This window comes from Cyclopterus lumpus, chromosome 21 (assembly GCF_009769545.1).
Source record: "Cyclopterus lumpus isolate fCycLum1 chromosome 21, fCycLum1.pri, whole genome shotgun sequence".
NCBI lineage: Eukaryota > Metazoa > Chordata > Actinopteri > Perciformes > Cyclopteridae > Cyclopterus > Cyclopterus lumpus.
Window position 1 is genome coordinate 4,709,469 of NC_046986.1, and position 27,904 is coordinate 4,737,372.

At 43.8% G+C, this 27,904-nt stretch overlaps 3 protein-coding genes across 10 annotated transcripts; 1 reads left to right on the forward strand and 2 right to left on the reverse strand.

Annotated features, from left to right (window-relative positions):
- Positions 1–1,229: 1,229 nt before the first annotated feature.
- Positions 1,230–13,749, reverse strand: sf3b1 (splicing factor 3b, subunit 1). 8 transcript variants are annotated; one of them, XM_034560896.1, is made up of 24 exons: positions 13,645–13,695; positions 12,378–12,550; positions 11,939–12,040; positions 11,703–11,817; positions 9,657–10,423; positions 9,220–9,299; positions 8,865–9,050; positions 8,226–8,700; positions 7,900–8,021; positions 7,485–7,784; positions 7,140–7,319; positions 6,953–7,039; positions 6,393–6,663; positions 5,927–6,072; positions 5,593–5,739; positions 5,202–5,327; positions 4,558–4,779; positions 4,284–4,466; positions 4,080–4,191; positions 3,830–3,950; positions 3,610–3,741; positions 2,384–2,656; positions 2,075–2,291; positions 1,415–1,869 (listed from the first exon to the last, which is right to left on the reverse strand). In XM_034560896.1, the coding sequence occupies exons 6-24, from the start codon at positions 9,247–9,249 to the stop codon at positions 1,711–1,713; spliced, it is 3,489 nt and encodes a 1,162-aa protein (XP_034416787.1). In that variant the 5' UTR covers positions 9,250–9,299; positions 9,657–10,423; positions 11,703–11,817; positions 11,939–12,040; positions 12,378–12,550; positions 13,645–13,695; the 3' UTR covers positions 1,415–1,710. The 8 variants fall into 8 exon arrangements, with proteins under 8 accessions (XP_034416785.1, XP_034416787.1, XP_034416786.1 ...); XM_034560894.1 differs by lacking the exon at positions 9,657–10,423 and having other exon boundaries at positions 1,230–1,869; positions 13,645–13,749; XM_034560895.1 differs by having other exon boundaries at positions 9,220–10,423.
- A 1,092-nt stretch (positions 13,750–14,841) lies between these two features.
- Positions 14,842–20,512, forward strand: coq10b (coenzyme Q10B). Its single transcript, XM_034561951.1, has 5 exons — positions 14,842–15,063; positions 16,759–16,914; positions 17,917–18,109; positions 18,661–18,762; positions 18,884–20,512. The coding sequence occupies exons 1-5, from the start codon at positions 14,966–14,968 to the stop codon at positions 19,049–19,051; spliced, it is 717 nt and encodes a 238-aa protein (XP_034417842.1). The 5' UTR covers positions 14,842–14,965; the 3' UTR covers positions 19,052–20,512.
- A 624-nt stretch (positions 20,513–21,136) lies between these two features.
- On the reverse strand, positions 21,137–27,806 carry hspd1 (heat shock 60 protein 1). Its single transcript, XM_034561594.1, is given in 14 exon segments — positions 21,137–22,208; positions 22,211–22,268; positions 22,270–22,326; positions 22,816–22,994; positions 23,514–23,688; positions 23,793–24,038; positions 24,325–24,431; positions 24,940–25,101; positions 25,210–25,303; positions 25,541–25,567; positions 25,569–25,637; positions 25,727–26,062; positions 26,170–26,345; positions 27,674–27,806. Coding segments are annotated over 13 exon segments (2,097 nt in total). The 5' UTR covers positions 26,344–26,345; positions 27,674–27,806; the 3' UTR covers positions 21,137–21,795.
- Positions 27,807–27,904: the final 98 nt, after the last annotated feature.

Here is a 27,904-nt window from a genome sequence, read left to right on the forward strand (position 1 = left end):
GTTCAGTGATGAATAAAATGTACGTTAATACTGAATGAGAGCACTTTTAAATCATAATGGTGTTTGACGAGGAAAGTAACTAATTACTCAAATTCTGTTGCTTATTACAACTTTGAGGTACTTTTACTTTACATGACACTTTTCCCATTCGCTATTTCACAACCCAAGTACTCGGATCCCAAACAGCAATACCACCGTCTAAAAATACTACTACAAGTAAAAGTCCTGCACTAAAAAAAAAAAAAAAAAAGTAAAGTACTCTCATGCAAAATGTTTTATTTCACATTTTAAAACCCAGAACACTTCTTGTGCACTTAAAATATTAAAAAGCTGGAGAGCAGCGACTGTTGTTAGTGACGCCTCCATGAAGTCAGACTGAGTTCACCCTAAACGAGGCCAAACCCCCCCCCCCCCCACACACGCACACACACGTAAAGTCATTTAGCCGAATGACGGAACATTATTCGTCGCCATGGCAATCGTTTATGAAGTAGAATATAATGGTTTCAGCTTTAAAAAGATGTGCTGCTCTTTCTTGTGATAGTTCTGATTTATTTTTAATGGAGGTTTTTTTGATGGTCGGTTGAGACAAAATAAACATTTTGAAGGCATCACGTTATAATAATATTAATAATAAATCTGAATAAAAGTTAGAATGACCTCTTTGCAATATGAAATTCATGCGTTTCACTCCATAATTCAGAACACCCGTAGATTACATTTGCACCATGTTTATAGTAGTAAAATGTTCCATGAAAGACGAACAATAAAACTGTAAAGTGTAAAGTTTGGTGGATGTAATTTATGGATAAATGAGAAAAATCTGCCTTAAAAAAAAGAGATGTTTTGTAAAATTAAAAAAATTAATGTAGACACTACAGGTGAATAGATCATAGATATCACCACTTCATTACTGACATTAAGACAATTTATTGTATTATAAGTGTTCTGAAATGTTATTATCTAATGGTAACTTTTGGTGAATTTTGCAGAAATCCTCAGACGCAAAGAGTTAAAATAAAAAACTAAACGTGTATTTGACGTTTGCGTTAAACTAGTCTGAAAGGAGAAGATGTAATGACAATAAACCACAAAATATGATCAAATTGTTCTCATCTTACCACAAAATTAGCTTTCAAAAAGCACAAAGTATAATAAATGTCGTCGTTCAAGTGATATGAATAAAATTAAAAAATAATTTAAAAAAAAAAAACTCACCGAAACAGAAATTGGAATTTTATACACAAACATTTTATTCGGTTAAATAAAGCGACAACCTAGTAAGAACAGAGGGGTGAAACGAGGGCGTAAAGGGAGCGGCCGGGACGGAGGCCGACAATTTACACACTACAAAACAAACAAAAATAAAAAAGGATCCAAATATTTAAAAACGTTGTGATGACTTTTGCTCGGGCATTCTTCAAAAAAATCGAGGCTCGTCTGACCTCGGTCATTTCTTACAGCGAAAACACTCAAAAGAGTAGTAATAAAAAAAAGAAAAAGAAAATTACATACAGACTCTACAATGTTCCTCTTATTTCTCCTAATTTTTCATGCTCATTCTTCAGCTCGGAGGGGGGGGGGGGGAAATCAAGTGAACGCATTACTGTTGCTAAATAGAAACGGACTCTCGAGTCTCGAGATTAGGAGACGACGGTGGCAGAGAGAGAAGGGGGGGACGGGGGGGGGGGGACGCGTGAATATTCATATTTACAAGGCGTAATCCAGCTCGTAGCGGACGTACATGTTCTTGTCGTCGTTGTAGACTTGCGGGTAGTGAGCGATGAGCGCGTCCTGCGAGCCGATGTAGATGGAGTTGTAGATCTTCCAGTAGACGTCCCGCACCTTCCTGGCCGGATGGAACAAACCCTGGAGAGAGGAGAGCGACGCAAATATTAAGAGGGGCGTGGTATTTATTCAGTTTTCATTCTTTTAAATGCATTTATTTGTCAATTAACTGTGTGATTTCTCATATTTCGAGTACACGCGTTGACGGATGGCCATGTAAGTGGGGTATGCTGGTTATTAACCGTCATTACTACAATAATAATAATAATAATGACATCCGGCTCACCTGTAAGCAGTACTGCAGCATGCGGCAGGGCCCGATGGCGACCCGCAGCCCCTCCAGGGCGCCCATGACGGCCTGGATCACGTGCGGCGACGTCTCGAACACGTTGGGCCACACGTAGTTGAGCAGGTGGTTGAGGGAGTCTTCGCAGCCGAAACCGTAGACGCCCAGAGACATGTGCTGGACTACGGCACTGGCCGTCTGTCTGTGGACCAGGTCTCTGCAGGAGGACACAAGGAGGTTAGCGGCGTCACTAAAAAAACAACAAAAAAAACGAATGAAACCAGAAGCCACGCGCTTCACAGGTCTCACCGGTCCATGAGCGCGTCCTCCAGCAGCGGCGTGACGGCGTAGATGTAGTCTTTGCCCATCTCCCCGATGTACTCGAACAGGAAGGAGAGGGACTTGAGCACGCCGTTCTGCACGTTGAGCTCGGGCACGCGGTACTCGTTCATGAGCGCCGGCAGCACCGTGAACGGAGAGCAGGTCTCGGCGACGATGGCGATGGCCACGGTCGTGCAGACTCGGTTCTGACGCTCCTGGACCTTCAGGTTGTTGAGCAGCGTGGCCAACACATCGTGGGGGCTGAGGGGAAAGAGGAAACGGTTTAAATACAGATATATACACACACACACACACATATATATATATATATATATATATATATATATATATATATATATATATATTATATATATATATATATATATAATATATTATATATATATATATATACACACACACACACACATATATATATACACATACACATTATATATATACACACTATATATATATATATATATACACACACACACACATATATATACACACACACACACACACACACACACACCACACACACACACACATATATATATATATATATATATATACACACACACACATATATATATATATACATATATATATATATATACATACACACACATTACATCACCCAGTTAAAGTGAAGAGTTTTAAAAGCTCATTTTAATAACCATTTAACTATAACTATGGATACTTTGATTTATTGAAATCACTTTTCAGTACTTTCCAGCAGTATGCAATGAAAAGTACCACATTTTATTAATTTAATTACCATATTTTCTCAAATAAAATCCAGTAATCTAATAAAGGCCGGCACCAAATGCATAATAATACGGCAACATTTCTATTGCTTAAATTTAATATATCATTGTGCTATATTCACACTGTGTTGTTTTACTCATCTAAAGTGTAACCTTTCAGTCTGTGTGTGTGTGTGTTTTAATGTCCCAGACAAACTTTATTTTGTAGTAACGTACGAGTGCCACAAGATGGCAGTAGCTACATTTTAAGGGCAAATTACTGATTTTTTACACAACATTTACTGTAAATGCTGTATAATAATAATAATAATAATAATAATAATAATAATAATATAGGTTATAGGAAATGAAGGGATTATATCCTCTGAACTGCTACACCGCACCATCTAATTTCTTTTTTAAAAAAAGACCATAGAATGAATTTAAATAAATATATTGGGAACTCACCCGATGGCTTTGGCGATGTACCCGAACGTGTTGACGGTGGCTCTGCGGATGGCTTTTTTGTGAGCCTTCAGCAGCTCCAGCAGCTCAAAACAAATCCTCATCCATTCCCTGGCCGACACATATTCGGCTCCCCTGAAAAACAACATACACAAAAGAAGTTAGGACTGGTGCTAATAATCACACTACGATCAGATGTAAGAAGGTTTTTAATTCCACCGACCTGTCTGCGATCCGGCCCACCAGGTCGATGCAGTTCTCCTGCACCTTCTCGTGTCTGTTCTTCAGGATGGGAGTCAAACGAGGAAGCAGGTCTTTGATCGGCGGGGTCATCTTGTGCATACCTGGGACCAGAACAAAAAAAAAAATCCAATACTTATTGAGGCGTTTCCCCTTTTAAAACCCTGAAATCTGAATTACAAAAGGTGTATAAATGAAAATGCAGAGGAAGGGGAAGTAGTGACGAGACGTACCAATAACGTTGACGATGGCCTTCAGGGCTCCCAGGATGCTACCCAACACCTCGGGGTACTCCTCTCCCAGGTACTCGTACAGCACCACACCCAAGTGACCCATCAGCTTCTCCTGCAGCGACGGAACAACAGAACATTAGTGTCTCAGGAGTCACATGGATCTGTCTTTGAGACTCTGTGTGTGTGTGTGTGTGTGTGGTTTACCTCCTGGCAAGTCTTCATCACCACGGCGGTACGGGAGATCAGGTCGGCGGCCTGCTGACGGACTTTGGCGGACTTGTTGTTGAGACGCCACAGCACCGTACCGCAGATCTGAGGCAGGTAGGGCTTCACGCGCTTCCCGAGGGCGTTCACCACCGTGCCGAAGCCGTTGAGCATGACGGAGTCCTGGAGGGAGAAAAATAAATACAAAAATATTAACAAACCACTCTGTAAAAGACCGGAGTCTCTTACGATGCCGGAGAATCGAGCCCCTCACCTCGGTCGTCTGTTCCTGGAAGGCGTACAGGATGCCGTCGATCAGCTGCTCCTCCAGCTTGTGGTCGATGTCGGCCGCTCCCAGGTTGCCCATGATTTTCTCGATGGTCTCCATCACCATCTTTCTGTACTGCTCCGCCTCGTCCTTCAGGTCGTCGACGATGCGAGAAATGATCTCCGCCGCTCCCACTTTATTGGCCAGCTCCACTGTGGTGTCCACCAACTGGTTGTTTTTTTTTGGGGGGGGGGGAGAAGACGGTTTTGAAAACGTGCAAAAGTAAAAACAAATGTATGCAAGTCAACAAAAGCTCTCAAAATCATGTGAAAGCGTAACGCAATTAAAAAAGGGTCAACTTAAAAGGTGTTTTAGTCAAAGTCAGGTGCACTGGTATACATTGTTCGGGCCTACACAGGAGCAAAAATGATTGACGCCCACAACACAGACATCTGCACGTGGAGCATCTTGAGTGTAACCAACGGGTGCAGGTTGAGAACAGACGAGGAATCAGCATCAGGTCTGATGGCTCTCGTGTTGGTGTGTCAATCTAGCGAACGACTAGCCCCGATGTGAACCACGGACGGGTTGAACGGGCGAGAATAGTTCGCAGGAAAAGCAAGCTCATCACGTCAGAATCGACTGCTCACCTGTCTGTAGTTGCGTCTGTCCAGGGCCATCCTGTGCTGCCAGAAGTGCTTGAAGAAGGGGGGCAGGATCTCGGTCTTGATGTAGTTGGCTTCCACACCATCGGTGCCGCAACACTGCTTCACCACCTACGAGAAGAAATCACACACACACAAGTGCGGGTCAGAGAAGGAACATCTACAAGGGTTCAAGAGGATTCTTCGGAGAAGTCGGATGTGACCAGCGGGTGCAGGGTGAGAACAGAGAGGATGAAAGTACCAGCTCTGCTAATTCTCGTGCTGGTGTTTATTATAGCGACATACTAGCCCTGACGCAACCATGTGGTGGCTGGACAGGCGAGAATGAGTCGCAGGAGGTAAGAGTTATCCTTTCTCCCCGTCCCCCCTTCCTTACCTTGAGGACAATCTTCTTCATCTCCTCATCGGGGGACTGGAACTCTCTGATGAGGATCAGCATCACCTCTCTGGTGTAGTAGTTGGCGTACTCGGCGTCCATCAGCGGGATCAGGTAACCGATGGCTTTGAGGAAAGCGGCGAGACCCTGGTGACAAAACGGGCAGAAATAAAGTGGTGAGGACAAACTCTGCTCTCGGGCTGTAGCTTTATAGACCGTAATAAATATAAATGTCTCTGCGGACGTCTGCAGATGTTTATTACGAGTGAATATTCACACCACGCCTAGCAGGCAGGATATTTAGTTGTATATGTCCCCCCAAAAGGCATCTTACCTTTCCTCTGTGCTGCCTGATGCCCTTCCAGAGCGGCTTGAGGACCGAGTCGAAGGATTCGATACCGTAGGGCGTGGCAGCTTCAGCGAGGGCGGCGATAGCCAGGGCGCTGATGGTCCTCACCTTCTGCTGCTCGTCCACCAGACCTGTGGCATCCAAACACGACAGTACAACAGGGTTCATAAAACTGGCTTTTAAAGAAATCATATAAATGTGCAAAACTGTCGCTGTCACACTTATAGGCATGCAAAGCATCGCCATTGTTTGGCACCGTTTACATTTAACATTAGAAGTAGTTTGCTTTTATTAGCCAGGAGAACCAGAGGATTTCACAAACGTATCATGAATGGACCAATGGGACTTTGAGGGGGAATAAACTCTCTGAATACCTCTCCAGAGGATGTAATCAACTGCGTTCAATACTCTGATGAAAGGCTGCCATTTGATATCAATATACGCGACTGACCGTGTTCGATAATCTCCACCAAGCTGCGGAGGTGGGGCAGGATGGCGCAGCCCATGAGGATGGCGATCTGCTGCACGATCTTGATGCCCGTGTGTCTGGCCTGCCAGGACTTCTTGCTTTTACACACGGCTTTGAGAAACGGCAGGAGGGAGGGAATGCCCAGAGCGGAGGCCACCACGGCGAAGGCTCGGGCCGTGGTGTTTCTGACGTACTCGTCCATGTTGTCGATGTCGGGCCTCATCGTGGAGATCATGGTGGCCAAACCGGCGGCCTGGGACGGACAGGAAGAGGATGTCATGCACGGAGCAGGAAAATTACATTACAAGTACAGTCTGCATGCATTTCGAATGAAATCGCCAATGGAGCGTCGGAGTGTAACCAACGGGTGCAGGTTGAGAACAGACGAGGAATGAGCATCAGGTCTGATGGCTCTCGTGTTGGTGTGTCAATCTAGCGAACGACTAGCCCCGATGTGAACCACGGACGGGTTGAACGGGCGAGAATAGTTCGCAGGGAGCAGAGTGTGCGTTAAAAAAAAAAAAAAACAATCCCCACATTACCTTTGCCAAGTTAGAGATGATTTCTCGGCCTTCTACTCTGGCGTAGTAGTCCTCATCGATCAGCAGGGGCTCGATCACCACCAGGATCTGGACACAAAGAGGACAGTTGATTCATTTCTTCCCACACACACACACACAATCACAATCCACGTAAAATAAGTGTAGACCTTCGTCTCTCCGAGCCTACCTTGTGTACGTACGGTCGAACCAAGTCATCCAGTTTGTAGAGAATGCGGTCGATGACTTTAACCAGCAAGTGGCGCTCCTGGTCCTCCAGGGTGGGCGACATGAGTAACGGCAGGATCTGATTGAACAGCGGGCCGGCTCCGAACTCGCGAGCTTTATCCGTGATCTGACGCAGAGCGGCCTGGAGACGAGATAGCGGGGGGGGGGGAGAAGGATCGGTCAGACAGGCGCTCAGTGCTGGGCGTTGTCGTGCTTTATGCTACTTCAAGACACTAATAAATGGACAGGAGGAGCACAAGGAGTTTTAAAAAGGGGGATATATAAAATCATAGTAATAATTACAAACCTTTCTCATGGGCGGTGTTCCATTTTTAATCTTCAGCAGCAGCTTCATGATCTTCCTCTCCTTCTGCTCCTCGGGGCTCAGCGTGGACTCATCCACCTCCACCAGCAGTTTGTCGAAATACTGGATGTCGTCGGGCTTGAGGAAGGGCAGGTTTCCTGAGGGCTGGTCATTCATCTGTTTGGTGGTGCGGTCCTCCACTTGCATGTGGAAGCCCGTCATGCCTCCGAGGGGCGTTGGGGTGGCTGACAGTTTACGGGCCGGGGTGCGGATCGGCACGTAGCCCGCCGGTGGCGGCAACACCTGTAAAGAAGAACAATAAACGGTCAGTGCTGCGACTACATTTTTAATTATATTAACTCATACTTTGGAGAATTAATCGCAATGGAGAAAAAACAAAAAAAAGGGGGGTATGGACCTTGTATCCCTCTGGGAACATGGCGTCAAGCTCATCGTCTGTGAGAGGCCGGTTCCGCTCATCAATCTCCCGCTCCCACCTCCACGCCTGCAGCTGCTCTGGAGTCATGCTCATCAGGTGACCTGAAGAAAAACAGAACAGAAAAAGGGATTTTTAAAACCACAGTAAAAACCAAAAGGACTAATATATGATTCTGCTAATATAAATTCCTTTGTTCCCAAACACAAACGAAGCCTAAAAGCTAAGGTAACGTATAAGAAGAAAAAAAAAGAGAGCACGGTAGAAATAAGAGGAACACATAAAAGCAACACAACTTTGAGGCTTACCTGGTGTTGGGGTCGCCATGTTCATAGCTGGCGTTCCTATGGGAGTTTTTCCCGGGGTCAGTAGTGGTGTAGAGGATCCCATCTGACTGGCAGGGGTCTCATCCCAGCGAGACTTCCTCTTACTGGCCCCCGGGGTCGGAGTCTCGCCCACCGACTCGTCCCCTCTGTCTGTGCGTGGCGTTTCGGCCCAGCCGCTGCCGTGTCCCGGGGTCTCCCTTTCCGTCTTCGGGGTTTCGTCCCAGCGGTTCTTGCGTACGCTCCCCGTGGCGCCGCCGTGGCCGGGCGTGGCGTGGCCAGGCGTGTCCCTGCCAGGGGTGGCGGCGCCAGCGGGTGTGTGACTGGGAGTGGGATCCCACATGCGGGTACTGGGAGTGGCCCCGGGGGTCTCACTGCCCTTAGCGCGACCAGGGGTTTCGTCCCATCGGCTGTTTGAGGGTGTGTGTGCAGGAGTGTGTCCCGGGGTGTGTCCTGGAGTCTGCAAACAAAGAAAACTAGATTTAAAAGACGTGTGAGACAATAATACACTTCCAAATAGTTGTCCCATATTACTTACAAGGAAGTAACCAGACTATTTGTACCCACAACAAGGCGCTTAAGTTATCCATAAAGCCGCAAGAGGCTGAAACTAGAGTCACTCACCTCAGCAGACGAATCAGCTTGGTCCCAGCTGGACATCTTTTTGGGTGTGGTATTTGTGGGGGTTTGGTCAGCGGTCTGGTCCCAGCGACGTTTACGTTTCGCGGCAGCCTGCGAGGCAGCGGACCCGTTGACGACCTTCAGCTCCCCAGCTTTGGCCTTCTCTACCATCTGCAGACGGATCTCCCTCTACAAGCAACAAAAGCACAAACGTCAGCGGAAAAACAAAGAAGATACAACCGTGTGCTGCAAAAAAAAAAAACAACAACAACAACACAGGATCAACATCCGACAACTTCATGCGAGTGTCATGTGGAACTAGCTTGCGGTCACAGAAGACCCGCGGGTAGCCACTCACCTCCTCTTTGGACAGGTTTTGCTCCAACATGACGTCCACGTACGACCTGACCTGCAGCTTGGGGTCCGGCGTTTTGCCCCCTGCGCGAAAGAGCACCAACAAGAACAAAGGACACTGATCAGTATTCGCTCCGGGGACCCACGTTAGTACAAACACAGCAAGCACAAACACAGCCAGCTAATCCTGACTCTTCTTTACCAACAGATTAACTTACGCTCCTGTGGTTATAAACGGCTGATTCACAAAACAATTCCTACTGAAATTACATACAAATATACATTTGTCTTTTCTTACATACAGTCATAGCATACTAATGAAAAACAAGCAGATACATAGAGAGAAGAGCTGTGGTTGTGGTGTTTTCTTAAAGTGGATTAAGAAGTTATAGCCATCACTGATGCAGGGGGGTCCTGGGCTGTGCTCTTCAGAATACGTACACTTTCAGTGCCATGGTCCCTCTGCAGTCAGACTTCAACCGGCAGAAAAGAAGCCTAGAAAATGTCTCTTTACCATTAGTAACACTTTGGAAAAGGGTTTGAACTCACACACAACAGTATACCACCTGTGTTGCATTGATTTACGGCACTCAAAAAAAAAAAAAAAAGTATCTCCTTGGGGCATAACCACAAAACTAGAGAAAAAAAATATATATATATGGAGATCATGTGGTCCAGATTCCCAATTATTTACACTAGCGTATAAAAATGAAGTCAAGATGTTGAGGCTACATCTAGGAATGACATTAAATATATGAGCATCTATTCTGGCATTCTAATATAAAAATGTGGCAAAAGACATTATGATGAATCTAGTCCAACTATCAGAAATATGGCGGCGCGACATGTCAGAGCCCCGTTGACATGCGACGCCGCCACTAGTTATCATCCTATGAGCGTACATTTTAAATCTTGACTTCCTTTCGAGGACAGAGATGAAATAAGGATGAGAGTCAAATATTTGGGCAGTAACCTTCCATCATGAAGTTTAATCTAAATTTGCACGAAATTGATAAGTAAAGTAAGAGGCTGTTGGGGGTTGAGGTTTGTTGTAGCTGGGCTGCATCTGATTCCCCTCACAGGACCCAAAACAAGCAGCCAGTGGACCCTGACCAAACTGATAAACGCACTGTGTTCCCCATAACCTACACAGGATGAGTTGCTGCACCCTTAACAGAGTGCAGTACAGGACTGGCAAAGCAGTACTGCTGTAGGAGAGAAATTAAGGACAGTTAGTATGGGCCTGTGGTATTGTGGTACACAATTTTTTTTTCTTGATAACATATTTGTATTTTACAGAGAGAGTTGTAAAATAAAAATATATTTAACACAACAACTTTGTACAAAGAACTCTCTCTACATGCAGGCTTTAGAAAAGCCCTACCTAGACCAAACCTGAAGCACTTGGGCCACTTAAGCTAATGTTGTGGAAGTGAAGATGTAATAAAAATGGAGAGAAACGATAAACTAGCTGGCTCTTGTAGGTTCCAGTCTGAGATATGCGAGAAAGGCTGGCTACACTTATATGTCACTTGTTATGTCCGATGCTTAGGCCCAAGGCTATTTTACATTTGACAAGCCCACGGAGGTGGTTACGTTACCGTGGGACTATAAAGTTACAGCTCTGTCAAAGTCAAACGGGGAAAACAAATTAGGCCCGATTATGACTTGTAAGTATTATATAACCTTGAGAGAACCCTAATGATCCTGAGTTGACTGCGCCAACGTGACCAAGTGTATTCATCTCCACTGCCTGCCTTTGGGATCTACTGAGCTCAACATGGCACAGCACAGTGCATTGGCCGGTGAATTACACCAGAACTAACCCTCAAACGTGCTCCTAATCCTCATATTGCTACGGCAAGAGGGCCACTGCCCTTTGCCGACATTGTTTAGGCTGTCGCTCACGCGGGAGTGTTAACCCTTCGACTCGCACACAACCCATCTGCGACCCACGTGTGTTAGGTGAATAAGCCCGTTGAACATTGAACACCTAACCACCTCTCCCACTGAAAAGCATGGTAACCCTAGATGGGGTTTCTCTTTATTTTATTGCACACGGATATAAAAAATAAATAAAAATTTCATTTTGCACATAAATATCATGGAAATATTTTTCCGAACCAGAATACTGAAGATCAACTTTTGAGCCCACACTGTCATTTGCTGCAAAGTTGGAGGTTGATACAAATGTAGATCATAAATATAAAAAAATCAGGAAGAAAACGTACAAAGACACAAAATGTTCTCGGACCACAGAGGATTGACCACAGGGAAGGCATCAAGTCTGGGAGGCAAGCTATTGCATTGTAGTCGAAGGGTTAAAACAGAAAAACTAAGGGTGTAAAACCATTTGCAGTCATGGGGAGGAGGAGTAGGGGGGGGTCACAAAAAAAAGTGAACCGTGAAAAAGGGGGGGGGGGGGGGGGGGGGGGGGGGGGGGGAAATGGGGACGGTGTAATGAAGTTAAAAAATATCAGAATTTACCATCTGCAAAAGGGTCGAGGCGCTCCGGTGAGATGATCATCTGTCTGCGTCGAGCTTTGTATTCATCTTCTCGCTCTGCAATCTTCTGCGGACGATGCTCTGCAAATGGGTCGTACTGCAGAAACGAGGACGGGGGGGTGTAAGTGTAATTGAAAAAGAAACCCGAAGAGTCTTTGGAGGCCGAAACGCAGGGATTGAAAATATTATATTCAGGAGGACAATGAATCAACACATACTTGCTCGTCTGACTGAGGAATGGCGTTGAGTATTGCCACCGGGGCATGGTACCCGGGCTTCTTTTGTCCCAACAAGCTTGTCGACGAATCCTCTTCCTCATCCTGCGGAAGGAAAGAGAAACGAGAGTCTAGTCAAATCTCACCAAAATGGCAAGACTCTCCCAGCTCATGTGCAACAGGCAAAGAAAGGGGAGCACTCAAGCTCCCAGAAATACTGTGGCATTGCAAAATAATTGAAGTAATAAATTAAACTGTTATTATTATTATTAAACATTTTTAAAAAGATCTGCAGTTCACATGGAAACGCTCCAAACTAATTATATCTACGCCCTGAGCAGTGGTGGAAATGCAGTTTAGCCGAGTTCATTTGCATTTTAGTAAATGTAAGCCGAGTAAACCATCTGAATACTTCTTCTACCACCGGTACAAAAATACGTACATCTTCCTGTTCGTTGGCCGCGATGGACGTGACATATCCAGCAAAGCGGCTGTCGCTGCCTCCGTAGATCTCCTGGTCAAAAAAGCCGGTGGAATCGAGGCCCACTCCCTGCTCTCCTTCCTCCAGCAGGGTCGCCTTCATCCCCTGGATCTCCAGGATCTGGGCCTCGATGTCTACAGGGAAAGAATAATGAGCCTCTGTGTTTAAGACGCATTATGTGCAAGCAGTGGAGGAACGCATGTACATGTACTCGAGTGCTGTCCTTGAGTACACACTTGAGGTACTTTTCATTCCGCCACTCCTTCAGATCGGGATGTTGCACTTTACAAATAAAAAAAAATACCCCGCACAAAGATTGAGAGAAGACTAATTGGAATCATCATTGTTCATTCAAAAAAGTAATCTTAATTATTAAGATATGCAGCTTTTCCTGAATTTATTTGTAACAATGTTTGGTTGAATACAAAAAGGGCATTTATCACAATACTATTCTGAATTTTTTACCAAACTAAAACAAATCTATGGAGAAAACAAACAGATTCATATATAATTTAAGTATATTAGTTGCAGTCTGAATACAAAATAGTCATTCCACATTCAGAACAGTTTATTTGACAAGTGCGTTGAAAGGTGCATAACAATAAACAGACCTTCAATTATTATTATAAAAAACAACAAGCGGCAGTTTTTCCAGGAAATAAACGTTACAACATCTGCACATTTGTGATAAATTACAAATTACTTTAACTCATCGAAAGGATCTGAAATCTTCTTCCACCAATGCTTATAAAACCCGTTAACGTGAAAATATATAATATATATATATTTCACTGCGCCGTAACAATGCGTAACGTGTGGTGTTGTTGAACATTAACCCGCCACCTGATACCCGTATTACCGTTTAAATAACGCCACATAGTGCTTAACTTAAGGTCGCAATGCACCAAAACGTACGCTTTAATATTAATAACAGCACGTGGATAAAGTCGGGTGGTGAAGTTACTTATATGTGCGCAAAAAAGGGCACATCTAGCACGGTGGCGGCAGCTAACCAGCTAAAAGAAGCTAGCAACCAGCGCCATTATCTAAGCGTCCGCGTTGCGTCGTTTCACGGCCTTCAGCTTCACGCGCTTTAAAATAAACCAATACGTTTTTAAACATGCACTCCGCACACTTGCGACATCTACTGCGCACTTTCTTGACACGTAACGTCGTGAAATGTATTCAGAAACGACGGCTATTTAGCGGTTTTGTGCAAATAATTTACCTTCGTGCGTTTTGGCGATCTTCGCCATTTTGGTGGTGGTTGTTCGACTCTGAAACCGGAAGTGTGTTGAGCGGGACTTCCGTCCGTCTCGCTCTCTCGCTCTGTCTCAAGATGTTATCGCGAGAGTTTACAAATGTCAACTTGTTGACGGTTTTGTAAAGAAAATGCTAATTATTAATCACGATTGGGCGTGGAGTTTTTAATCCAGAAGTATTCAGATCATTTACTTCAGTAAAAGTATAAATACTTCACCGTAAATACTTCCATAACAAGTAATGGTCTGCATTGAATATGTAAGTAATTGTACAAGTAATAATACTAATCACAAAAAGAAGAATGAATTGTACTTTATAGTATTAAATTGCTCGATGTAGAAAAAAATTGTAGAAAACTATTTTCTGTTTGGTTTGTATATAATAATAATAATAATAATAATAATTATTATTATTATTATTTTCGTGATACTCAAAGATACTTCACATAATTATAACATCCTAAAAGCTAAAAGAATACTATAAGAAAACTAAAATACATAAATGTACATAACAGTATATGAAGGAATTAAAATGGGCACAAACATAAACATACGGTAAAACGCAACATAAACATGAATGAAAAAGTAATATTAATATATAAATGCCAAATCTAATGGTAGAATGTTAAAATATGGTGGTAAAATATGGTAAAATGTTACCGAAATGAGTACTTTTACTTTTAATATTTTAAATACATTTTACTTGGGTAAGGATTTGAACGCAGACGTATTTTCACTTTGTGGTAATAGTATTTTACTTGAGTACCCGGATCTGAATACTTCTTCCACTACTGATATAATGTAAATAACATAAAGATACTATTACCACACCGTGAAAATACTAAATATTTTTTTTATAAATAAACTAAATTGTATAATTAGTCTAAATGACGCCTTAAACAAAATGGAGATTGTTTGTAACAGTGTGTGTGTGTGTGTATAACTTTAAAGTAGCCTAAAGGCAAACATGAGCCAACCATCTCGTGACATTCCATAGCGTGGGCGCGTTCGTGCACGCGCGATTCACACATGTCAATAACGTCGGGGGAAGGGGGGAGGGCGGACGTTTGACGAACACGCAGGACCGGCCAATGAAAAACGCTCGGCGTAGCGCGGCTCGTCCAATGGCTGGGCCGGCGTTCGGAAGGTAACTGACGTTCTACGGGGGAAGGGGGCGGGGCTAATCCTGTGGGACGCCCACAGTCTTGCTTTTTTCTTTTTTTCTTTTTTCTTTATCAACTTGGAAATCCGTAAAAAAAAAAAGAAAAAGAAAAAGAAAAAGGGACGATGGCGAGAGGGAGCCGGGGCCTGAGAAAAGTGGCCGAGTGCATCAAACAGTTACCGTCGACGGCCGGCCGAGAAATACAGACCAGGAACAGCGTCAGGTAACTTATTAACGCATTTGTTTTAATCTTTTAAAAACCTTCTATTCAAACTAGAAAGTGAAAGGACACTCACAAAAAGGGGGAGCCGACTTTTAAGCTAGCAGCATTTAAAGTGACAGGGAGGCACATTTTAAGTTGAGTTGCTCCACTAATGTAGTTTCTTACACGTGAGCCTGTTGTCAGTTAAAGTCGAATATAGAAATAACACTGTCATTGTATTCAGGGGGGAGGGGGGAGGGGGGGGGTACTGTAAGTAAACGTAGTATCACGAGATCTGAGGTGGAGTAGAAGGTACTATATCTCCTCTTTGAAAGCAGGTAATGGAAATACTGAAGTATAGTAAAGTTACACACCTCCCATGAAACTTTTTTTTTTTTAATATTGAGTATGCAAACTACCTTTTTTTAAAAAAAAAATTTTTTTAAACCACAACCCTCCATATCTGCACCCATACACTTGCATGGAGTCTGCATCATGTTTTTCGGTAGTAGGAAGTGGATGACCAGCAGGCCGGTAATGGAACAGGACTTCGAGGCAGCACTCATTGAGATGCACAGAAGAGGGGGCGGGGGGGATAAGATAATAATGGCGTCACATCAGGTGGCGGTTAATTATAAAACCTCGACTCGTGCCCTGAACGCTGTGCAAGAGGACGTTGGGTGAAGCACAAGGAAGTCTAGTTGTATGTTCGTAGCTCCTGTGGAGTCCTCACCATTCATGGTGTCACAGAAGGTCTGGCTCTGGACTTCTCCCCATGACCCCACTGGTCCCGACTAATCGGTTAATATATATATGTATATGTACTTTAGCCCATGACTTCACTTTCCAGAAAACAAGACTCTGGACTGCCAATTCGGAGTCTCTACCTGAACAATTGGACAATCGGTGTGCCATATTAATGCAATCCATCATTACAACCAATTATTCCCCACCTATATCGCATAAACATTACAACACACACCTCATCAGCTCCGGTGGTTCGATATCTCTCAACTGTCACTAACCTTTTGTAGCACAGAGAATGACGCCCCTGATTCATTTAAACTAATGGCCATTTGGAGTTCAGCTAAACGTATTGGTTGGGCTTCAATAGTAAACCAGTGTTTTTCTTGGCAGGATGTTGTCTGAAGTGCTTTTGGAAAGTTTCTAAAAGTTACCTGACCTAATTCCGAACCTTATTTGTCATTTGTCCCCCCCCCCACCCCCCGGGCCAAATGTTTTGTCCCCTACATTTCACTTGTTGGCAAGCAGTCGCAGAACATGGCAGAACAAGTCCGGCAGGTTTTGAGGTCTCCAAAAGCTAAAGATGCACCATCTCACCTCGCACCTTGACCGGGTTTTATTTTAATACGCTGGACCTCCAGCATTAGTTTGAACGGTGAACGCCCGGCAGGTGTTTGCAAGAAAGAAAGAAAGAAAGGGCCTTTCCATGTTCAGTATCCCGGTTCCCAGAAACAAAGGCTCACGTGGCGGCGGGTTGCTTTGTGTGTGTGGGGGAGAGAGCCGTGGGCTTTCTGTCCAGGTGCAGCATCAGAAAATCAATCAATCAAGAGAGCTTCCTGTCACACTTCCGTTCGGGGGGGGGGGGAGGAGGGGGTTTAAGATTAGATCAGTTCATCGGGCCCTGCCCTGCTCAGGGGGTTCATGGCACTATTGATTCGTGACGTGACGACTGTTTTTTTGTTTGTTTTCAAGATACCTGTCGTCATGCGGGATCCTGATGACCCGCGTGCCTCCGCTGCTGGGCGCGGCCGTGCCGAGGCCCGGGATCATGTCCTCCTCCCGTAGCTTCTTCAACCTGGTCGGTTCCTTCTCCAAGAGGAAGGAGTACTCGGAGAGACGCATCATCGGGTGAGTCGCCTTTTACACGGTGGGAGAAAGAAATTATATCATCTTCACTGTTTTAAAAAAAAAAAAAAAATATTGGTATTTAATGAGACCTACTCGGCACATTATTTAAGTTTAGTTTGAGGAGGAAAAATGTCCTTTTTTAATTGTTTTTTTGTTGTTAATAATAATTAATAAGAAGTCTCAATACACTTAACAGAAAGCAACAAACGGTACATTAAAATATAATCTATTAAAACATTTGATAAGATAACTTTATTTGTGTCCTTGAGAAATTGTAGGAGAGATTGCAAATAAAAAAACAAACATATTAACAATAACATTAATCAGTAGGGTGCACAAAACCCCATGTAAACACCGTCAGCTCTGTCAAAACTAATGCTGTTGTTAGCGTAGCAGCAACCGTTAGCTGTGAGCCGTCGCCATGTTGAGAGCCGTGTTGAGACAACAGGTTTGCTTTGAATTCCTAATTTAGCACATTTATTTATTTAGTTTTTTAGTTTTTTTTTTATTAAAGGTGCTAAATTAGAAATTCAAAGCAAACCTGTTGTCTCCTATAAATAAATATATAAAAAATGCTCCACATCTGTGTTTCTGTGAGGCACTAAATGTCCTCCCGTGTTCCAGAGAGAGGTCGTAATCACTAAATCTGGTTGTATAAATAGACGGGCGGGCGGCTGCAGCTATTTCCCCTCAGCTGGAGTAATGCAGTCGTACATAAAGGTGGAGTGGCACCTGTCCACCTGCGTCTCATTCACTATATCATAACTTTTCTTTTAAATTAGTTTCCTTGTCTTTTCTCTCCGCCTCCCCCAGTCCCTCTCCCCGCCTCTCTGTTCCTCGTTGACCTACTTTCAGACTCCACTGGGTCATGAGTACTGGGCCCGCCTTGTTTAGTGTTTTAATGTTATCTCACAGTTGCTGACCTTTCGGCGGCTTACGGCTCTTCTTCTTCTTTTTTTTTTTGTGTGTGGGGGGGGGGATTCTCAATCCGTGACGCTTCAGGTATTCCATGCCGGAGATCTACGACGTGGTGGCCGGAGTGGAGAACTACCGCCTCTTCGTGCCCTGGTGCAAGAAGTCGGACGTGGTGTTCAAGCGGGCGGGATTCTGCAAGGCCAAACTAGCCGTGGGCTTTCCACCCGTGATGGAGAACTACACCTCTCTGGTCACTTCAGTGTGCCCCCACCTGGTCAAGGTACGGCACCGTCAGAGCAGCGTTCACGGCGCTTCGTGCTGATGTGTTAAATATGCAGGAAGCAACACTTTGGAGTTCAGGATGGTAAAATAGAGGAAGGATTGTTCAGCGATACGGCCGTCCGGTTTTTATTGTTAAAGGAATACTTTTCCCACAAAATGACCATTTGTGTGTCGGTTGTGGTTTAATTGCATCCCTCCGCAGGCGAAAAATAACAAAAAAAACATGTGCTACTCGTGCTGAGCATATGACTGGAAAGTTTTCTAGAAGAATTAAAGGTAATTGTTAAACTAATGGTCGTTTTATGGGTGAAGTATTTGCTTTTTGAAGTGACTTCATTCAGCCCTGTATTCACACACAGTGTCACGTATGACCTGGGGTCACCTTTACCCCAGGCCTTCATTGAAACTCTGTAAAATATTTAAACCACAGAAAGAAGGCTACACATCTCGGGCTTAATTATATCTTAAAGTTTCTCCAAAATTCAGTGCTAAATATGTGGACTGTTGGTCAGTTTTGTGCGGCGTGATGTTTATGATGTTGCTTGTCAGGCGTCCTGTTCAGACGGGAAACTCTTCAACCACTTGGAGACGGTTTGGCGCTTCAGCCCCGGCCTCCCGGGATACCCTCGTACGTGCACTGTGGATTTTTCTGTAAGTAGACGCCGTGTGCCGGCTGTCGCAGTCGACCATGCTCAAAGATGAGAGGTGTGTGTGTGTGTGTGTGTGTGTGTACGTACACAGTATATGTATATTTGTGACTTTTCATCCCCAGATCTCCTTCGAGTTCCGCTCCCTCCTCCATTCCCAGCTGTCTCACGTCTTCTTCGACGAGGTGGTGAAGCAGATGGTTTCGGCGTTCATGCGCCGCGCCTCCGCGGTTCACGGCGCCGAGACGGCCATCCCTCAGGAGCTCATGTTCCACGAGGTTCACCACACGTAGCGCTGCCCGATGCCGGAGGGGCGCAGTGCCTTTTTTTTTTTTTTTTTTTTTTCCCTCACAGCGACGACCAAGTTTATTCTCAACCGTTTTCTTTTCTTTCCATTATCAGAACTATGCAATCTGTTAAGATGCTGTCTAACCACCATTTCTTTGGCGCACACTTTAACACACTGTTTTTATTATTTAAAAAGCTGCTTTAGGAGCACGTCTTCCAAAAAAAAAAAAAAAACACGATTTCAGGAACTGTGAATGTTGTAATATCGCCTGTTTGAAGTTGTCGGAGAGGTGGCAGCATTTAAAAAAAAAAAGATGTTTGTGTGAAGCTACCGGATGTTGCAACATCAGCAGTTTAAATGACGTGAAATGTTCCTTTTCTCTTTATAATATATATATATATATATAGATATAATTTTTTGTTTGTACGTTTCTGTGCATATTTTAAGGACTGAAAATAGTTTGGATTTAAGCCAGTGGAGCCATCTGGTGGGCGGGGCCTCGCGTGTCAAGGCGGTCAAGTTCTCGTCCCAGGTTCTACATTAATCTCCCCCTGATCCTTATACTCAGGTCAACACACACTTCCTGCTGACTCGCGTCTGAGGATTAGACGGTATTTTAGGAGAGCTCTAGACTCAGGTTTGGAGAACGTGACCGGCAAAAGAAACTAAATGCTCACGGTTCATTTCCATCACGGATTCATCTGCCAATTCTAATTGTTTAGTGTATGAAATGTGGGGAGATGGTTTCTAATGTCTGTCCAAAACCTGAAGGTATTTTTAATTAACTGTGACCAAAGGAAGAAGAAAAATATCAATATGAGTCATATTTGACCAGTTGGAAGCAGAGAATATTTTGGATAAAATGAGTAATCGATGACAGTTGATAGTTACAATAGAGGACCTTGGATCCACTGTTACAGAAGAAGAGTTGTTTTGTTGGCTGCAGCAGGACCAGCTCATACCGAGGTCCAGATGGTCTCAAAAAGAAATCGATGTTTATTAAACTCAACACACCAACAGAGATGCACACCTCGAGAAGGATGCAGAACTTTTATTTCCTTTCTCTTTCTCCTCCTTTTCATGTTACTCATATTAAGCTCTCGTCATTATTAAGGGAACAAAGCTAAATGAAATGACAAAGTGTGCAATATCAAGTTTCATTTAGGTGTTTTAAAAAAAAAAAATGTAAAAAAAAGTTAAATGCTCGGCAAACACCGTCGATACAAAGGGGGGGCGTTAGCGGCTCACTGAGTGCCTACCGGCCGCATATCTCTCACAATATAATCATTTTATCATATTTATATCTTTGTTTTAAAAGTGTAAATATTGGTTTGATGGTCAACACAAGAAAGACTGCTTTTAAAGACAATGTGTGTGTTTGTTTCACGGAGGGAGGGTGAGGACTCGTTGTGCAAATGACGTGTGTGTTGAAGCTACCGCATGATAAACTATTTTTTCAACAGACTGTTTATTTTCTTTATTTTGAAGACTGTTAAAGGATGGCTGCATCTTTGTCAGGGTTATATTTGACCTTTGACCTGCAGCGTTGGAGCTCAGCCTTTAGATCCTTAAAGTAAAAGTACTGAAGCTACAATGAAAACTCCACTAAGAGCAAAAGTCCTGCATTCAAAACTTTACTTGAGCAGCGAAAATATAAACACTACCACCTCTGTCCAAAGGGGGCGCCAGAATCAACTCCAATGAACATTCCTTGTAGCTTCAAGTAGAAGCAGAACGTGGAGGAGCTCATTTACAAGTTATGAGTCGTGCATTGAAAATAATTAGAATAAAATGTACTTTAGAATATATTAATGGATTATAAATGACGATTAATGTGTGTGGTAAAGGTGGAGCTCATTTGTATATACTTGCATCATGTTAGATTTTTTTTTATTTATTAATCTGAATTAATTTTGATAAATTTATCACAGAACTCAACTTGGTCCAACTGAATCTCTGATGAAGACCAAGTGAAAGCTCCAGAACAGCTACGAATGGACGTCTTTGTGGTGCGATTGCATACAGCAACCTCAGTATTGTTAAAAAAAAATAAAAATAATAATAATTAAAATAACTTCAGTATCCGAAACATCTGAACAATTGAATTTATTAAATAAAAAAAAAGAGAAAAGAAACCACCATGAAATAGTCTACATTGTACAAAACAAGTCAAACGATCACTCCTATTTTGCGATGGAATAACTTCCCGTTTTATGCAAGCAATACATCCGTATACTGCAGTTATTAGTTAAAGCAGACGAGTGGAGAAAAGATGGAAATTCAACGGCACCAGAGTTTCACATTTAGACCTTGAATAATCCAAACTGCTTCGTAACTTCAACCCCACCTCTCACAGGTAAGCAGCCATTTATGGATTATTGTGTAATCAATAATCAGCCAAAAGATGGAGAAACAAATGAATCTGCACTCTGCTGAGTACGAAAATGACCCCCACAGACATCTCCGTGAACATGATCTTAATTTAAACATCTATTGACACACACACACACACACGGCGGAGACTCAAGCTCTGGTATTTGACCCGATCGAGGTCCCGTACGACGCCACTTCAGAGAAGATCAGACAAATGCTCAAAGCTCTGTAAGAAAATTGGTTTAATGAAATCAAATGACATAACATTAGCTGGGGGAAACAAAACTACAGATATATTATATATGTAAAAAACTAAAAGAATTAACAAAAGCACTACGACAAAATAAAAAAAAAAAAGGACAGACACAAACTTGGCTAGGCATCTTTTCTCGTGCTCGTTGCAGTAAATACAAGAGCGTCGATGTGTACTATGAAATCTGAATGCGTATGTTTCCCTCTGTCGAGTGCGGTAGCCTTCAGAGTGGACGACAGGTGGAGCAAACGAGGCTCGACGGGCTCCCGTCCTCCAGAACCCACCGGACGAAGAGGCAGAACCAGGTGAAGTGATGGAAAGTGGGGATGGAGGAGGGGAGGAGGAGGAGGGGGGTCATCAAACGCTTGCAGCTCCAACATACTCATCAGTCCGTTTGGGCAAAGTTTGGTGGAGGTGGAGGTGGGTGCAGCCCCCCCCCCCCCACCACTCGCCTGTATAAAGTCTGTACAGCAGGTCAGGAGGATCGGCTTAGAAACCATGCCGCCTCCCATGCCTCCCATTCCACCCCATGCCTCCCATGCCCGCCTCCTGGCATCTCCTTCTCCTCCTTGGGGAGCTCCGTGACCACGGCCTCAGGCGGTGGCGAGCAGGGAGGCAACGCCTGCGGCATCCAGCAATGCCGTCCTCACCACCTGAGGAGGGGGGGGGGAGGCGAGGGGTGTTAAAAATGGCATTTAAGTTTGGGTAAAGTTCGGGCTTAAAAATAAATTAATTATTGTTGTAAAATAGTGAAAAGCAGCAATGGGGATGTTTTAATAATGTTAACGCTGTGATGTTACTAAATATATTAAATCAGACATATAGTGCAGAGGATTGAAAGAGATATTGAACATATTCAGGTCTTTATCTATCGATTGTTCGGTCTATAAAACGTCAGAAAACAGTCAAATAAATTATAATTTTAGAATCCACGTTGACGTCTAATAACGTTGCACCAAACGGTCCAAAACCCAAATTATATAAAAACTGATCTGAGAAGATTTCATTCAATTATCACAATTCCAAATCATGCATTTCCCACAGAGGGCTTTACAAGCCACCCTCGTTGCCTCGAGCCTCCTCGCCACTAGGTGGCAGCATTTATCCGCCTTACAGCTTCATTCGGGTTGAAACAAATGTACCTTGGTGGGGTCGATGATGCCCTTCTCCACCATGTTGACGTACTCTCCCAGCATGGCGTCGTAGCCGACCTCGACCGGCCCCTGCAGGATCTTCTCCACCACCAGCGCTCCCTCCACGCCGGCGTTCTTGGCGATGGTCATGGCCGGAATACGGAGCGCCCGTCTGATGATCTCCACGCCTGTTTGGAAACGGGAAGGAAATCAGAATCCATGAAAGTTATGATGAAGGAAATAAACATAAAAAAGGACAGTTCACACCACTATAGAGGAGGATATAGTATTAAGATATTAAAGAACGTTATATTTTATATACCCCATCAAGTGATTATTATTTATTTATCACAAAAGAACTACTGGAGTAGTATTTCCATTTTATAGGTAACATTTTAGAGACCAATATTGTACTTTTTAGTCCACTACATTCATAAATAACTTAAGTTACGTTGTCGATTCAGATTAATAATACAAAATATTACAGATTAAGAGCAACTATATAGTTTAGCTCCACCTTTAGATTGATTAACACATTAATGGATCAATAATTATTATACAATAACCTAATAATTGTAAAACCAGTCTACAGACTGAGTACTTTTACTTGTTAGAAGTACTGCAGCCGGTAGTTTACAGTTTTAAAAAGGTGTTTAAAATAAATACATCATAATTTGGTGTCATTCCATTGAGCACATTTCACTCACCGATCTTCTGGTCGGCGTTGGCGGTCTTGAGGGCGTCGAGCGACGGGATGCAGCGCAGCAGAGCGCAGCCTCCGCCCGGCACGATGCCCTCCTCCACCGCCGCCCGCGTGGCGTTCAGCGCGTCGGTCACGCGGTCCTTCTTCTCGTTCACCTCCACGTCGCTGGTTCCGCCGATCTGGAAAAACGGGGAGGAGGAGCGCAAACCTTCGTTTTAATTTCCTCCCAGATCAAAAACAAACCAGAGCCTGCGGCGGCGGTCGGTCGGTTTCGAGGCGCCACCTTGAGCACGGCGACGCCGTCGGACAGCTTGGCCAGCCTCTCGTTGAGCTTCTCCTTCTCGTAGTCGCTCTCGGTGTTCTCCAGCTGCTCGAGGATCTCCGCCACGCGCTTCTCCACGTCGGCCGGGCTGCCGCCTCCCTTCAGCATCAAGGTGTCGTCTTTGGTGATCTGCACCTCGCCGATCTTACCGAAGTCGTGAGCCTGGATGTCTTCGAGAAGCAGACCCACGGCCTCTTCCCCAAACACCTGGAGAGACGGATGCATGTTAAACACGTTTAAAAAAAACTAGTGATACCACAATGGAGGTACTTTTACTTTGAAAGTACCAACGGTAAAAGTGCTCATTGTGCAGAATGGCCTATTTCAGAATGATATTTGATTATAATTATTGATGCATGTGATCATCCTTTAAAAGTGGAGCTAAATTTAACTTATTTAAAAATCCTCCCAGGGATAAAGTATAAAGTTGCACAAAAAAAGGAAATACAAGTACTTTGTTACTTTAAATCAGTCCTTCGAGACGTGGACTTACGGTTCCCCCGGTGGCGACGGCCATGTCCCTCAGCTGATTCTTCCTGTTGTCTCCGAAGCCCGGAGCTTTAACAGCCACCACCTGAAGCCCGACCTTGAGCCTGAACATTAAAGTTGAAAGAAAGTTTAAATTACATTTATTAGACAAAAATATGAACAATCCCCTCAACTAAAAAGGCAAATACAATTAAAACATATATTTAAATGGAGGTAGTAACTAAATGCAGTAACTGAAAAGGCCATAATGTCCCCCACCTCCTCATTAACACCATCTACATCTTGCAGAGGACCACCCAGTAAATACAGTTACAGCTCAAACTCCTCCAGAAACTCTGACTTAAAATAATTGATGAGCTTCGTTCAACCCCAGCTCGTTTTCTTTAAAACCTACAATGTAATATAGCTCTTAAATGCATTTAGTTTTGACAGAATTTCCAATTTCTCTTTCATTTTCCCCATAAAATTGATGGAATAAAATCAGGAGCATACGACATGTTGAATAACCGATAGCTGCAGCTCGACCTTCAGCCTCGTTTTCAAATCAAAATAGTCCTCAGAAATGTCTGCAATACATTCACCATGCTTTAAGAAAAAGTTTGTATTTGCACCTGTTGAGAAACCAAAGTGCTGAGTGCCTCTCCGTCCACGTCCTCGGCCACAATCACCAGCGGTTTGCGGTGCTGGTTGGCGATCTCCAGGGCCGGCACGATGCTCTGGACGGTGGAGATCTTCTTCTCGCTCAGCAGCAGGTAGGCGTCCTGGAACTCGCACTTCTGACCTGGAAACAGGGAGACGATGAGATTAGTTTTAGCATTTTTTTTTAAAAATGATTATTTCTTTACAGGCGACAGAAGCCTTTCCGTTACGCCAGAACGAGCACAGGTACCTTTGGCGGAGTTGATGAAGTAAGGGGAGATGTAACCGCGGTCGAACTTCATCCCCTCAATGATCTCCAGCTCATCGTGAAGAGTCTTCCCGTCCTGAGAAGTCAAGCACAGATTAAGTCAAGACTCCAAGTGATTGGACTAATAAAGAAATCATTAGAGAAGAATACACAGGACAGGGTCTTTAGGCAAGGAGCTCAGATATTTTACTTAAAAAAAATATATCAACAGAGTTAAAGCAATAATGGCGATCTCCCGAGCTCACATTTTTACTGACTTTTGACACCTCGCGAAAAAAAACAACCGTTTAATGGCCAACGGCTAAATACCGACCTTGACAGTGATGACTCCCTTGCGGCCTGACTTTCTTCATGGCGTTGGAAATGATGGTGCCAATCTCCACGTCTCCGTTGGCGGAGATCGTAGCGACCTTGAAGACCAAAAAAAAAAGACAGACATTTAAGCATTTCATGACGAATTTAAAGTAAACGTAGCGACCGTTACTCGACTCGCGTCTACCTGAGCGATCTCCTCGGGGGTCGTGACAGGCTTGGAGAGGTTTTTCAGCTCCTCGATGACTGCTTCCACGGCCATCATGACTCCGCGTCGGATCTCCACGGGGTTGGCGCCTTTGCTGATGGTGTCGAAGCCCTCCTTGGCGATGGCGCGGGCCAGCACCGTGGCGGTGGTCGTGCCGTCGCCGGCCTCCTCGTTGGTGTTGTTGGCCACGTCCTGAACCAGCTTGGCGCCGATGTTCTGGTACTTGTCCTTCAGGTCGATGCTCTTGGCCACCGTCACGCCGTCCTTGGTGACCTTGGGGCTGCCCCAGCTCTGCTCGATGATGACATTGCGACCCTGGAGTACAGACAGGAAGCGGTGAGGTTTATAAAAAAAAAAAAAAAAGGGCCTATTGCAAAAAAATTAATCAAGTAAACGTCAGTAATAACCAAATTGAATATTACCTTTGGGCCCATGGTGACGGCCACAGCGTCGGCCAGCAGGTCGACTCCCTGCAGCATGAGGGCGCGAGCCTCGGCGCCGAACTTGACGTCCTTGGCGTAGGCTCGTGTGAGGTGAGGAGCCAGCGCCCGGCACACGGGCCTCACCTGCTTCATGACCGATGGCAAACGAAACATCTCTGTGGGGAGAAAAAGACACAGACGACAAAAGTCAAGTAAAATATACTAAAAAAGGTACTTGAGCACTTCCAATTTCAGCTACTTTATACTTCTACTATATATTTTAAATATTGTACTCTCTATGCCACTACATTTATTTGATAACTTATTGCTTGCAGTATGTTTCTGTTGCTGTATTCTGCTAAATATATATATATTATAATCCATAATACCCCATATATTAAGTGTATATGTCTATATACATTATTCTGAAAATGGGTTATTGAGAAAATCATTTTAAAAGCATACATTTTCATTATAAAATTACATAACTATGGTATTGTTACTTTAATAAAAAACATTTAAAGATCCCAGTACTTCTTAAGACCACTGCCGTAAATAATTATTCTCCAAATCCATCCACCCCTCCTCTCCCAAGATGTCACAGGAGGACAGACTAAGACGTACAAAGGTCAACTGGGCCCCTAGTGGTCACGAGTGGTATGACGTGGCACCAGTGACTGACTGACTGACTGACTGACTGAATGAATGAATGAACCTCCACTAATATGGGATGGTCAAACATTTTCAAAGCTTAGTCATTGTCCACAAAAAGGGGCATTTATTACCAAAATAAAACGTCACAGCAAAGCTCGTGTTTTCTGGGAATAGATCATATGATTGTGAATGTAATGAGTTAGTTGGATTAAAATTATTATTGCTAATTAAAATGCTTACGTTGATAAAGTAAAGTAATTAAGCAGCTACTGGCTTCAATGTGCAAACGCTACCACACAAACCAGTTCCTGGATAACCCCTCCTCCCCCCCCCCACGTGTGCTCTTCAGGTCGCGCGTCACAAGGTCATATTGTAATAAAAAGAAAAACGCATGTGCGGAACTGGCTCAGCATCGACCCTCCTCACACATATCAATGCGTGACCGATATTTATTGCTCATTTGTATGAATAAAAAACATATATTAATAAAAAAAGACACGTCCAGTCTCAAGTTGTGCCCAACCTTGTACTGCGAGTATGACTTCAATAGAAGAAAAAAAGGTTTCATCATGTCAGACACGAGACACGACTGCTTAAAATAAATTAAATAACCGGCTAATGCAACGTGTGGTTTAAAATGACAGTTAGCTAAAGTCTGCAGGGAACATTTTTAGCAGATGTCCTTGCAGCCAGGTATAAAAAAATATATATGTTAGCTAGGAATAGTTAAAGCTAACGTCAGAGAAAAGTCTACATTACAGTGCAGGCGTTAATCAAAAGCATAGCACACATATTTATATATATTAATAACCACGTTAAAGTCACGGAGATGTTTTTACACGGCACTTACTTGCGAGGTGAAAAGCGTGTAACTGCAACGAGGCGCACGAGACCAAACGGTGTAAAAAGGACGAGCCGTGTGGTGCAAATGAGCTGCTCAGACTGGACTGCACATGGACTATCACATCCGGGTGATTTACCGGCGGGGCGGCCCCGGAATATGAATAACGCCCATGACGGCGAGTTAAAAAAAAAAAAAAAAAACTTTATTGTAGTTTCAAAGCTGATAAGAAATACTGTC